Here is a 14,050-nt window from a genome sequence, read left to right on the forward strand (position 1 = left end):
AAAATTTTCCTCCAAAATATTTCCGAAAATAATTTAGAGGCAATGAATAAGTTTTAAACTGAAAAATATATAAATAGATTGTAATTTCAAAATTTTTCTCCAAAATAATTCCGAAAATAATTTGGAGGAAGTGAATAAGTTTTAAACTCAAGAACATATAAATAGATTGTAATTTCAAAATTTTCCTCCTAAATATTTCCGAAAATAATTTGGAGGAAGTGAATAATTTTTAAACTTAAAAATATATAAAGAGATTGTAATATAAAAATTTTCCTCCAAAATATTTCCGAAAATAATTTGGAGGAAGTGAATAATTTTTAAACTTAAAAATATATAAATAGATTGTAATTTCAAAATTTTCCTCCAAAATATTTCCGAAAATAATTTGAAGGAAGTGAATAATTTTTAAACTTAAAAATATATAAATAGATTGTAATTTCAAAATTTTCCTCCAAAATATTTCCGAAAATAATTTGGTGGAAGTGAATAATTTTTAAACTTAAAAATATACAAAAGGATTGCAATTTCAAAATTTTCCTCCAAAATATTTCCGAAAATAATTAAGAGGCAATGAATAAGTTTTAAACTGAAGAATATATAAATAAATTTTAATTTCATTTTTTTCCTTCAAAATATTTCCGAAAATAATTTGGAGGCAATGAATAAGTTTTAAACTGAAGAATATATAAATAGATTGTAATTTCAAAATTTTCCTCCAAAATAATTCCGAAAATAATTTGGAGGAAGTGAATAATTTTTAAACTTAAAAATATATAAATAGATTGTAATTTCAAAATTTTCCTCCAAAATATTTCCGAAAAAAAATTGGAGGAAGTGAATAATTTTTAAACTTAAAAATATATAAATAGATTGTAATTTCAAAATTTTCCTCCAGCATATTTCCGAAAATAATTTGGATGAAGTGAATAATTATTAAACTTTAAAATATATAAATAGATTGTAATTTCAAAATTTTCCTCCAAAATATTTCCGAAAATAATTTGAAGGAAGTGAATAATTTTTAAACTTAAAAATATATAAATAGATTGTAATTTCAAAATTTTCCTCCAAAATATTTCCGAAACTAATTTGGAGGAAGTGAATAATTTTTAAACTTAAAAATATATAAATAGATTGTAATTTCAAAATTTTCCTCCAAAATATTTCCGAAAATAATTTGGAGGAAGTGAATAATTTTTAAACTTAAAAATATATAAATAGATTGTAATTTCAAAATTTTCCTCCAAAATATTTCCGAAAATAATTTGAAGGAAGTGAATAATTTTTAAACTTAAAAATATATAAATAGATTGTAATTTCAAAATTTTCCTCCAAAATATTTCCGAAAATAATTTGGTGGAAGTGAATAATTTTTAAACTTAAAAATATATAAATAGATTGCAATTTAAAAATTTTCCTCCAAAATATTTCCGAAAATAATTTAGAGGCAATGAATAAGTTTTAAACTGAAGAATATATTGTGACGGGAAAATATTTCTTGACATTATTTTGAGAAATAAATGATCAAATATCCTAGGATAAGGGTTGGGGAAAAAAGGTCAATAACTCGCCCCTGTGACCTTACATCGATCTAAGCGCCAATAGTTCAATATATTGGCGCATTACCGAAAATCGTCGGGTCCGTTCCTCACTCTTTGTCCGTACGTCTAATGTGCTGGAGTATATCTCCTTGTTTGTTAAATTATAAGAAATTGTATTGAGTTGTTTGACCGATCGAATATTGGAATTATATTGTATTTAAAGATCGACATTAACCAAATTATATATTGTTGAACAAAATTGGAAAGAGTCGATATTTGATCATATTTGATCACACACAAGTAAGTGATTAATGTACCTTTTATTTTATTTTCTTGTAATAAACTCAATATTCCTGGAAGTCGCTTAATATTTTATTTTTATATTTTGTATTTGGGTTCACCAACTTCCCTCCCTGTGATCAAGTCTTTTGTTAATTTTAATTAATAAATTAACTGGCGTCCGCGTGCAATTAAATCTTTATTTTATTTTATTTTGTCAAATAGAGCCCCAGCAACTCTGAACCCGGTCGCGCTGGGTGAGGAATAATTTTAAACTTTGATCATTTATTTTAATTTTAATATATTTCTCGTAATAATAAATTATTCCGTCTCATTTGGCGCCCAACGTGGGGCGACGTTGGATTTTTTTATTGTAAATTTTGCCAATAATTTTATCTTAAAGTGTGAAAAGTAAAATTATAATTTATTTGTGTGAAAAATTTTGAAAATTAGAAAGTGCGAGTTTGAACGGGAAGCGATCAGAGTGTTTACATTTCTTTTGTGTGAGCGACCTTGACAGACTCAGGTCTAAACTTGCCTTATGTACACAGCGACATACTGGGAATAACGACGATTTATTTTAATAATTTTTTTTTCGTCAATTTTGATTTTAATTTTATATTTTGTGTGAATTATATTTTGAATTGTTGAAATATTTATTTGTGTTTAGTTCGTAATTCTGTTGACAATTGGACTGAATAATATATTGAACAAATTGATAATTTTGTCAAAATTTTTTTTTTTTGAAAGTCTACTTTCTAGAAATTTTGAATATTTTTTTTTATAATTGTTTATAACGAAATTTTATTTTTTTTTGTGAATTGACAAAAATTTTGTGAAAATTTTTTTTTTGAAATTTTATTATTGTGACGTATATTTTAAAGTGTTGGACAAAGAGTCATATTTTATTTGTTTTGTTTCGATTAGATCTTGCTCTGTCGAAATAATAATTTTGATTTGACAAAATTTTCGTTGAATAAAGTTTTGTATTTTTGTTTTCGTGATCGTATCTTGTTACATCAAGAAAATAATTAAATTTGATGAAAATTTTTGTCTTGTAAAATTTTTTTTTGTTTTTGTCCAAATTTTGTCGATACAATATCTTGCTATTGTCGACAATATTATTGGAAAATTTTTTGTCAAAATTGTTAGAATTTCTGCGTCGATCGCGAACTAACTTTTTGAAATATTTTTTGTGTTTGTTTAAATTGTTGGAAATTTCACGTTGATCGTGGGCCAGCTTTTTGAAAGTTTTAAGTGTAGCATTCAATAGAACTATGCCGATTCAAGATCTTGCTCTTGTCGATGTTTGTTAGTTTTTTGAATGTTGCCATTGTTGCTTTGAAATTTTTTTTTGTATTGTCAAAGTGTCGAAATTTTGCGTTGATCGTAAATCGGCCTTTGAAAATTTTAAGCGTAATATTCAATAGAACTTTGCCGATTCAAGATCTTGCTCTTGTCGATGTTTGTTAGTTTTTTTGAATATTGCCATTGTTTTATGTTTTGCAAAGTATATCTTCTGCTTTACATATAGGTATTTTGATCAAGATAAATTGCTTGTATTAAAATTTTTTTTGTGTGTTCCGCAAAGTATATCTTCTGCTCAACATACGTATATTTTGATCAAAGTATTTTACTTGTCAATAAGATCTTGCTCTGCTGTCAAGTAATCTTTTTAATAAATTTGAAAGATTTTTTTTCTCTCGCGGTCGGTACTATTAATTCAAGATCTTGCTCTTGTTAATAGTTTTGTCGATTGCTTGAAGAATTGTTATAATAAATTTTTTTTTAAAAATATTATAACTTAAAATTTTTTTTTAAAAATATTATAACTTAAAATTTTTTTTTTAAAAATATTATAACTTAAAATTTTTTTTTTTTTGGTATTTAGTTCTCCTCATTTTTGTTTTGACAGTACAAGATCTTGCTCTTGCTCACAGACTAATTGTTGAGAGAGAATATTTAATTTTTTTATTTATATATTAATTTATAATTTATTTGACTTGTTTTCATTAATTGTTGTTTATAACTTATAAAATTTTTTTTAAATTGTCAAGTTATTGATTTTTTTTGAACTTAACAATTATTATTAAGGCAAAGTTCTATTTTATTGTTTTGAGTGTATTGTCGAATATTTATTATTGAACAACAATTTTTTTTTTGTTTATTATTTTAAAAGGATCGGATAATATACCTCGAACTTTTGTGGGACTTGTCTTTAAAAATTTTATTATTAAAAATTTTTTTTAATAAAAGCAATTTTTTTTTCTAAGCTTTTATTTATTTATCAATAAGAAATTTTTTTTTATTCGGTTATCGACTTGGCATAACGTAAATTTTGCTTACAATGACGTCAATGTTTATTTCCCCCCCAAAACGAAATCCAAATAGAAATCAGTTGTTAAGGGAACAAAATAATACAACTGATAATTTAAGATCAACTGAACAAGTTTCAAGTGGACATTCGTCAAATCGGGAAATTGAAAATCCTCCTTTGGAGACCCTTACAAACGCAGGCGCGATAAATTCGGGAGATCAATTTGATCAAAATCCGGGAACTTCAAGACCGTCATCGCAGAATAGTGTAGGGAGTTTTCACGGTTTTTCGATGCATTCGTCCATTGGAAGGAGAAGGGGTAAAACGCCACCGTTGTATATTACGTCAACCATGCATCGAAGAATGGATGCATTGGAACAGGCTTTAGATACGTTAACTGTCAAATGTAACACCGTAATTGATCTCGCAACTAATCAGGGTAACTTACGCTCTGAAGGGGGAGGGACGCGAACAAATCAGCAATCCATTTCTTCCGATGAAGAATTGAATGAGTTAGATACGCGTCAAAATAAACCTCCAGTTACTCCTGAGGTTTTCGATGATCAAAATATTGGTCCAAATCGCGAGAATGGAACTTTGTATCCTCATGAAACTCAAGTCGGGGATGAGTCTAGACGCGTTCGTTTCAATAGCGATCCTGGTTTTTCGAATGAGATTCCACAACCAGCGGGCAATGAAATTAATAACGGTCGAAATATTCCCCTACGTGCAGGAATAAATAATAATAATATCGTTCCTCCGCGATTAATAAAAATAACAATCGGCAAACCTCTGGCCGACGGGACACTTATAGACGAAGAAGTTTACGTGACTGAGGAACAGTACCGACAAATGTTAACATCTTCTCAGGGTGATGTCATGCGGGTCGGTGGTGGCAATTTTAATTTCGGTTACCCACGTGATTTGAATCCGTCCCGTGATAGAGAAAACACAGTAGATCGTGATTCGATAGGACCTAATGCCCGTAGGGTAGGTTCATTATTTTCATGGAATGATAGTGATTTTAGTGAGGATGATCAACAAGTACGAAATCGTTTTTCGTCAATTGATCAATCAAGATCTGTAGGTCATTTGTCAAGTAGACCGCGGGATGGTTTGAATTCCTTACATCCGCAGCCTCGTGCGGAGAATTCGAACGCTATTCAAATCGGTCGAATTGTCAATTCATGGAAAATTTCTTTTCCAAAAACAGAAAAAGACCCAGAGCAGTTCTTGCTAATCCTCAAAGACTATCTGAGTACGAGTGGAATAGATCGGAATCTGTTTGTCCCCTGTCTTTCAAAAATATTTGAAGGATCGTACAGATCTTGGTACCTCGTAAACAAGAAAAATTGGCGTTCATGGAAAGATTTTGCTCGTGCGTTTCGCTTTGAGTGGGGCGTCAAAAAGGATGACGCCGATCTCCTTCTCGAGGTTCGCGATTTAAAAGTCGACAAGGGAGAGAGTTTAGCCGAGTTTGCATGTAAAGCGCGTCTTGTTTTTGAGAGAATGCAATATCCCCCAGGATTTAGGGAACAGTTAAAACAGATCTTGTCTAAATTTAACCCTCGTTTAACATTTGAAATTTTGAATTTGTCATTAAAGAATTATCGGGAATTCTTGCACTATGTCAATGAGCGTAATTATATTTACAATCGCTCAGCAGACGTGCAGAAAATTAGATCGAAACCTAGGTCGGACTTGTGTGCTGTTCGAGACGAAAGTGATTCTGACAATGAACAGTCAACTGATGCTTCTGAAGATCATTCTGATAGTGATCAAGAAGTTGGTTTAAATGCTGTTTATGGTAGGGAATCCGATCGCTTAAAGAGCAAGTCTGGGTTACGGAATACCCAATCCATTAATCGACAAAAACTTGATCAGAATTTAAAGAAATTTGAAAAGTCAAGTCATTCGACTAAGACAAATACACAAGATCAATTATCGCGTGATAGTAGGGAACCTTCTAAACCATTGGATAAAAGTAGGTTTTTCTGTCAAAATTGTGGTCAAACAGGTCACACAGTCCCCTATTGTAAAACCAAACCACAACTGGTTTGCTGTCTTTGTCGAAAAACAGGTCATTCCAATGTAGATTGTCCCGATAATCAGGGAAACGACAAAAGCCCTCAGTAGTTGAACCTCCAATTATTGAACCAAAGGGCGTACTTGAGGAGGATAAGAATTTTAATTCTTCATCTAATATAGGTCAGACCAAGGATCTTGATAAGACTTGTTGTTTTTCGACGAGCGTTGAATTGACTAGAGGATCAGATGACATAGTCTCTCGGCTTGATACCTCACGTCAAGCCGTGATTAAACTTAGTTTGTTTGATAGTGACTCGGTTAGTTCTTCTGAGTCAGAGAATGAGTTTGATGACTTGGTTTGCGAAGAGTTAGAAAATGAAATTGAGAATTCCATAAATCTGTCAACTATTTATTGTGATCAATTAGAAGAGGGCGCACCTTCGAACGAAATTGATCACGAGGCGATAAGGAATTGGAAACCTTTCGGATTGCCGTCTCACGTGGTGCATCGTCTTGCCCAGAGGAGGGTATATTGCCCTTGCGATTCTCTTTCAGAACCGGTAAAAACTGTCAGGATCCCGGTTACGGTTTCCATTTTTGGGGAAAAGATTTTGGGTATTATAGACAGTGGTAGTGAGAGATCATTTCTGAGCGAAACAGCTTATAATCGCGTGAAGCATTATCAGGTACAGGACTTGACTCCTGATTCTTCTTCTGAGAAGGGAGTTAGGTTAGGTGATAGATCGGTGGTCAAAACTAAAGGTGGGACATTATTTGTGATTGACATAGGCGATGTTTATGGACCTCAGTGGTTCAGTATCTTGCCGGGGTTATCAAGTGATTTGATTCTTGGAATGGACTTTTGGTTGAATTTCAAAGTCAAACTTGATCCTTTTGACAGGAGTTGGAGTTTAGCAGGTGGTAAACATGTCTATTCATTATCGCATCGTCGCACAGGTTCTAGTTTTCTTCAGAGTCTTTCGACAGATGAATCAGGGAGATTGAAGAATTTTCTTGATGAGGAATTTATAAAATTTGATAGAGAGAGTACTGGTTTGACTGATTTGGTTGAACACGTAATTGAATTGGAAGATAGTATTCCACATCGTCAAAAACCCTATCGAAGAAGTGAGATCGTTCGGAAGTATTTAGAACAGGAAGTTGATCGTTTGTTAGAAAAAGGGTATATAAGATGGAGTAATAGTGATTGGGCCTTTTCGCCAGTCGTTGCTCCGAAAGCCAATGGCGGATTGAGGTTTTGTATTAATTATCAACCCCTCAATCGTAAAACCAAAAAGCCAGCTTATCCTTTGCATAATATGAGATCAATCCTTTCGCAATTACATCAAGCTAAATTTATCTCGACTATTGACATGAGTGAGGCTTTTCATCAAATCCCTATGAATGAAGATAGTCGAAAGTATACTGCTTTTGTCGTTGAAGGGAAGGGGTTATTAGAATGGAATAGAATGCCGTATGGACTCACAGGAGCCCCATCAACCTTTCAAAAATTGATGGACACATTGAAAAGGCGTTTTCGTGATCTTCTTGTGGAAAGGAAACTCCCGAATAAGTGGGTTGATCAGGTATTTACCTATCTTGACGATTGGATCATTGTGACTGAGACTTTCGACGATCATCTCGAAATTTTGTCTCTTGTCTTTGATGTTTTTCGCGAGGCTAAATTGCAAATCAATCGAGAGAAAAGCGGTTTTGCCTGCAAAGAAGTTAAGTTTCTCGGATATATTGTTGACGAGTTGGGAATGAGACCCAATCCCGAGAAGGTAGAACCAATTATTAATTTTCCTGTTCCAACAGATAGGACTAAGTTGCGTCAGTTTAACGGTTTAGTTAATTGGTATCACAGGCATTTAAGGAATATCGCTAGGATACAGGGTCCATTAAATAAGCTTACTAGCGTCAAAGTTCCATGGAAATGGACAGAAGTTGAACAAAAATCTTTTGACGAAGTAAAGAAGGCTCTGATTAATGCTCCTCGTCTTTATGTTCCTCTACCGGGACAGCCGTTTATTTTATATACTGATGCTAGTGATTTTGGTCTAGGTGCGATCCTTGTTCAGAAGGATCCTGATTCTGGAAGGGAAATATTGATCGAGGTTTTGAGTCGTCCATTAAGAGGTGCGGAACTTCACTATACGACTACGGAAAAAGAATGCTTAGCAGTTGTTTGGGCTGTTGAGAAGCTTAGGTGTTATTTGGAAGGCATGCCATTTACCGTCATCACAGATCACCAGGCTTTGCAATGGTTGCATGGGCTCAAGAATCCTGTAGGTCGTCTAGCTAGATGGGCAAGTTATTTATATCAGCATGATATGACTGTTGAACATCGTAAGGGTACTTTAAATGAGGCGCCAGATGCTCTCTCGCGTATGTTTGATATAGATGTAGATCCGTCTGGTTGGGAAAAAGTTGTAGAAGATGCTGTACAGGGTCGAATTCAATTAGCTTCGATTTGCGATCAGAATTGGTATGAAACCAAATTTGACTTAGTAAAGAATCATCCCAGTCGATTTGATGATTGGAAAATTGAAAATAACGAATTGTTCTATTTTCGTCCAGATTTCGAAAAGGCTGTGATCGATGATGAGAATCCTTGGAAGAAAGTAGTAAAGCCTTCAAATATATTGACAGTACTTCGGGAGAATCATGATTTACCTCAAGCAGGTCATCTCGGCTCACATAAAACTCTTGACAGAATTCGTCAAAGTTATTATTGGCCAGGCATGACGCAAGATGTCAAATCTTATGTTTCAGATTGCGAAGTATGTATCAAGGTAAAGTTTAATCAAAACCCTATTAAAGCTAGGTTAACTACACGATCCTTACGGTTACCGTGGGCTCAATTATCGATCGACACAATAGTGTCTCAAACTCGAACTAAAAAGGGAAATTCTGATATTATTGTCGTTCATGATTTATATACAAAGTTTATTGAACTGTTTGCGGTCCGACATCGAACAGGAAAAATTGTTGTCAATATACTTGACACCGTTTTCGATCGTTGGGGAATACCGGAGTCTATCGTGACAGATAACGGGAAAGAATTTATAAATAAAGATGTCAAAGCGTACTTATTGGCCAGAGGCGTTAGGCATATCACTACCCCGTTGGCTCACCCTCAGTGCAATCCGGTAGAGCGAGTAAATCGAACGATAAAACCTATAATTTCCGCTTATATAAATCAAGATCATAGAGAATGGGACGAGAATTTGTCTAAAGTACAATTTGCATGTAACACCGTACCTCATACTGGTACTCGCGTTTCGCCATTTTTCTTGAATCATGGTTATGAGGCTATCGCGAGACGAGAATTAAAATCAACCGACTGTGAGGTGGGTACTGACGAAATTGCTGATGACGCGACGAAGGCTTGGGTTGATCGCATGAAAATAATCGACGAGTTACGTCATAAAGTCGAAAGTAAATTGCAGAATTATTCTGAAAAGCGGCTTGCCAAGTCGAATGCCGATAGAAAACTGTCAGTTGAACTTGAGGTGGGAATGGAGGTTTATTATCCGAACAAAAAGCTAAGCAATAGGGCTGAAAATTATTCCTCTAAGTTGGCTCACCGTTACGTAGGTCCAGTTATTATTTCTAAAGTTTATGGTCCGGGTACAGTCCAACTGTCAGACAGAGATGGTAAAGTTGTTGGCAAATATTCAGTCTCTAATTTGAAAATACCACGTCGAAGTTTGCGATTGTCATGAAATTTATTTGTAGATCGATCAACTGCGCGCATTCATCTGGAGGACTGAGGTCATCACGAATTTGGACAGTTCAGGTCTGATTGGTTGCTTGTTGAGGGAAGGATGAGCAGAGATATGGCTGCGAATTTTGATCCAGAAGAAGCAGGTGATCTTGGAGAACAATGGGACAAACTAGTCCGTTGTAAAAAACAGATGGACGATCTGATGCGAGAAATGACTTTGAAGGTGTCTGACTTCAAGGGTCAAGATGACCAAATTGATCAGATCTTTAATGACAATGCTTCGCTTTTTGACGAGAACTTAACTTCGTCAAGTACAACGAGCGAGCGGCGCATTGACGAGATTTCTGCGGATGCTCAACAATTGATCAACGAGTTCCGTAATCGGAAACCACCCAAGATCGAGTTGACAAATACTGTCAGGGTGACTCCATTTGATATTCGATCAGAAAATAAGAAGAGGAATCGCATTCCTGATGTAAAGCCAATGCTGAGGAAGGATGGTCAGCAGATGAGGATGACCGATAGAACTGATTCTGTCATCGCTCCTTCGGTAAAGGTGGAACCTTTGCCATATACGATCAATGACATTCCAACTTTCCAGGATGTCATGAAGGAATTGGGAGTTCCGACTTTGGTTGATTCTGAAAATCAATTCCAGCCTCTTTACATGGTGGACTGCAGGATGCTGTCGGAAAAGCTGCTCAAAAATTTGATCACGAAGAGAGCTGAGATCTTTCTTAAAAAGATGGAAGCTAAGAAAGTTGATCGAGGTACTCAGACCTTTGTTTCTGTGACGGGCAAACAAAGAACTGCTGCGTGCGTGAACTGCAGGTCACGCGAGCATCGTTTCACGGAGTGCAAGATGCCGATGAGACCTGGATTTTGCTTGATCTGTGGAGCAGATGGATTCGAGACCATTGACTGCATATATCCTCATGGAGTTGAGCACGAGTTGGCTCTAAACAAATGCGTAGGATGCTCTAACGATCTGTGCATCTATTGTCCTGAATGTCCGGATTGCAATATTCGTTACGCTGGACTTGTCGACTGGCTTCGGTTGAACTACGTCACCTTGCCAGCTTGGGCAATACCATCTGATCATAAATATTTGATCAATGAGCATACGGAGGAGCAGCTTCGCCGGAAGATCAAGGCAAACTTTGCGAATCAAAACGATTATGTCAATCGTGTGAGGGCATTTTTGATCAGGGAGAACGCTCTTTCTCTTATCGAAAAACCAGCGAACAACATGACACCTTCAAAGAAAGATCTGTCGGAGGAAAAACGTCGCCAAGCTGTTCAATCATTGACGACCGAGTTTGCTGATCAATCTCTTGACGAGGTGATGGCTCTTCGACCTGAATTGTCCGATGGAGAGGAATACAAGGTCATCGTGCCAACTAAGTACAAGAAGAACCCCAAAAATTAGACATATAGACTGATCAAAGACTGATCTCGAAACGAGAGTACAAATTTTGTTTTAAATAACTTTGATCTTATCTTAATTTACATTTATGACTTATTGATCTGAACCAAAGCAAAAATAGTATTACTTTGTTTTACCCTTCTTAAAAGGAAAGTTTTATTTTTGATACTATAATTGTAATTTACGACGTAAGTTCTTTTCAATAAATAAAGAAAATTAAAAATCGACAACAATTATTAGGAAACTTCCAGGAATTGTTTTTTTTCTTTTCTTGAAATAAATTTAGAATCAAACATGACAACTAATTATTTCTTTTCAGACATTAATCACTTTTATTTATTATTTTATTTGTTTATTTTATAAAATGTTTTGTTAATGATATTATTTACAGATTGTTTGAGTTATTTCAGATTCAGTTTTCTTTCTCAAACTAACGTCAAGTCCGAAGGGGGAGAATGTGACGGGAAAATATTTCTTGACATTATTTTGAGAAATAAATGATCAAATATCCTAGGATAAGGGTTGGGGAAAAAAGGTCAATAACTCGCCCCTGTGACCTTACATCGATCTAAGCGCCAATAGTTCAATATATTGGCGCATTACCGAAAATCGTCGGGTCCGTTCCTCACTCTTTGTCCGTACGTCTAATGTGCTGGAGTATATCTCCTTGTTTGTTAAATTATAAGAAATTGTATTGAGTTGTTTGACCGATCGAATATTGGAATTATATTGTATTTAAAGATCGACATTAACCAAATTATATATTGTTGAACAAAATTGGAAAGAGTCGATATTTGATCATATTTGATCACACACAAGTAAGTGATTAATGTACCTTTTATTTTATTTTCTTGTAATAAACTCAATATTCCTGGAAGTCGCTTAATATTTTATTTTTATATTTTGTATTTGGGTTCACCAACTTCCCTCCCTGTGATCAAGTCTTTTGTTAATTTTAATTAATAAATTAACTGGCGTCCGCGTGCAATTAAATCTTTATTTTATTTTATTTTGTCAAATAGAGCCCCAGCAACTCTGAACCCGGTCGCGCTGGGTGAGGAATAATTTTAAACTTTGATCATTTATTTTAATTTTAATATATTTCTCGTAATAATAAATTATTCCGTCTCAATATAAATAAATTTTAATTTCATTTTTTTCCTCCAAAATATTTCCGAAAATAATTTGGAGGCAATGAATAAGTTTTAAACTGAAGAATATATAAATAGATTGTAATTTCAAAATTTTCCTCCAAAATAATTCCGAAAATAATTTGGAGGAAGTGAATAATTTTTAAACTTAAAAATATATAAATAGATTGTAATTTCAAAATTTTCCTCCAAAATATTTCCGAAAATAATTTGGAGGAAGTGAATAATTTTTAAACTTAAAAATATATAAATAGATTGTAATTTCAAAATTTTCCTCCAAAATATTTCCGAAAATAATTTGAAGGAAGTGAATAATTTTTAAACTTAAAAATATATAAATAGATTGTAATTTCAAAATTTTCCTCCAAAATATTTCCGAAAATAATTTGGTGGAAGTGAATAATTTTTAAACTTAAAAATATATAAATAGATTGCAATTTAAAATTCTCCTCCAAAATATTTCCGAAAATATTTTAGAGGCAATGAATAACTTTTAAACTTAAATTATATAAAGAGATTGTAATTTCAAAATTTTCCTCCAAAATATTTCCGAAAATAATTTGGAGGAAGTGAATAATTTTTAAACTTAAAAATATATAAATAGATTGTAATTTCAAAATTTTCCTCCAAAATATTTACGAAAATAATTTCGAGGAAGTGAATAATTTTTAAACTTAAAAATATATAAATAAATTTTAATTTCATTTTTTTCCTCCAAAATAATTCCGAAAATAATTTGGAGGAAGTGAATAATTTTTAAACTTAAAAATATATAAATAGATTGTAATTTCAAAATTTTCCTCCAAAATAATTCCGAAAATAATTTGGAGGAAGTGAATAATTTTTAAACTTAAAAATATATAAATAGATTGTAATTTCAAAATTTTCCTCCAAAATATTTCCGAAAATAATTTGGAGGAAGTGAATAATTTTTAAACTTAAAAATATATAAATAGATTGTAATTTCAAAATTTTCCTCCAAAATATTTCCGAAAATAATTTGAAGGAAGTAAATAATTTTTAAACTTAAAAATATATAAATAGATTGTAATTTCAAAATTTTCCTCCAAAATATTTCCGAAAATAATTTGGTGGAAGTGAATAATTGAGGAGCCGGATCGTAGAACCGATTCTTCGCTCGAACTCACGCAGAAGTATTGTCCGCCCCTCCACTATACCATCAAATTTTAAAACTCATAAATAAAATATTTAAAAAATATTAGGTTATGCAGAAGAAAAAAATACATATTTTATCTATTTGAAACTTTTTTCTAAAATGTAATTTATTAGTACTAAAAAATTAAAACTGAAAAATTTTTTTTTCGAAAATAAATTACTTTTTAATAAACATATCGTCCTTTTTCGGTCAAATATTGACGAAATTTTGTGAAATTTTTTAAGCATACACAATATACACAACACAAGCCTACAAGCTATAAAAAATAAGAAAAATCACATTATTTATTTATTAAAAAATTTTAAAAGACGTCATTTACAAATAGAGGAATTTCACTTTTCAACACAAAAAAGTATGCGATGAATTTTCAAATTATGAAAACTTCTCGCGAGAAAGTTTTT

At 32.8% G+C, this 14,050-nt stretch overlaps 1 protein-coding gene across 1 annotated transcript; it reads left to right on the forward strand.

Moving 5' to 3' along the window:
* The first annotated feature begins 1,516 nt into the window (after window positions 1-1,516).
* On the forward strand, window positions 1,517-11,544 carry LOC127286450 (uncharacterized). Its single transcript, XM_051312881.1, has 2 exons — window positions 1,517-1,841; window positions 9,907-11,544. Exon 2 carries the CDS (start codon window positions 9,996-9,998, stop codon window positions 11,322-11,324), a length of 1,329 nt encoding a protein of 442 aa, XP_051168838.1. The 5' UTR covers window positions 1,517-1,841; window positions 9,907-9,995; the 3' UTR covers window positions 11,325-11,544.
* Window positions 11,545-14,050: the final 2,506 nt, after the last annotated feature.

This window comes from Leptopilina boulardi, unplaced genomic scaffold (assembly GCF_019393585.1).
Source record: "Leptopilina boulardi isolate dan_hultmark-lab unplaced genomic scaffold, ZJU_Lbou_2.1 LbouV2_356, whole genome shotgun sequence".
In the NCBI taxonomy this organism is placed as follows: Eukaryota; Metazoa; Arthropoda; class Insecta; order Hymenoptera; family Figitidae; genus Leptopilina; species Leptopilina boulardi.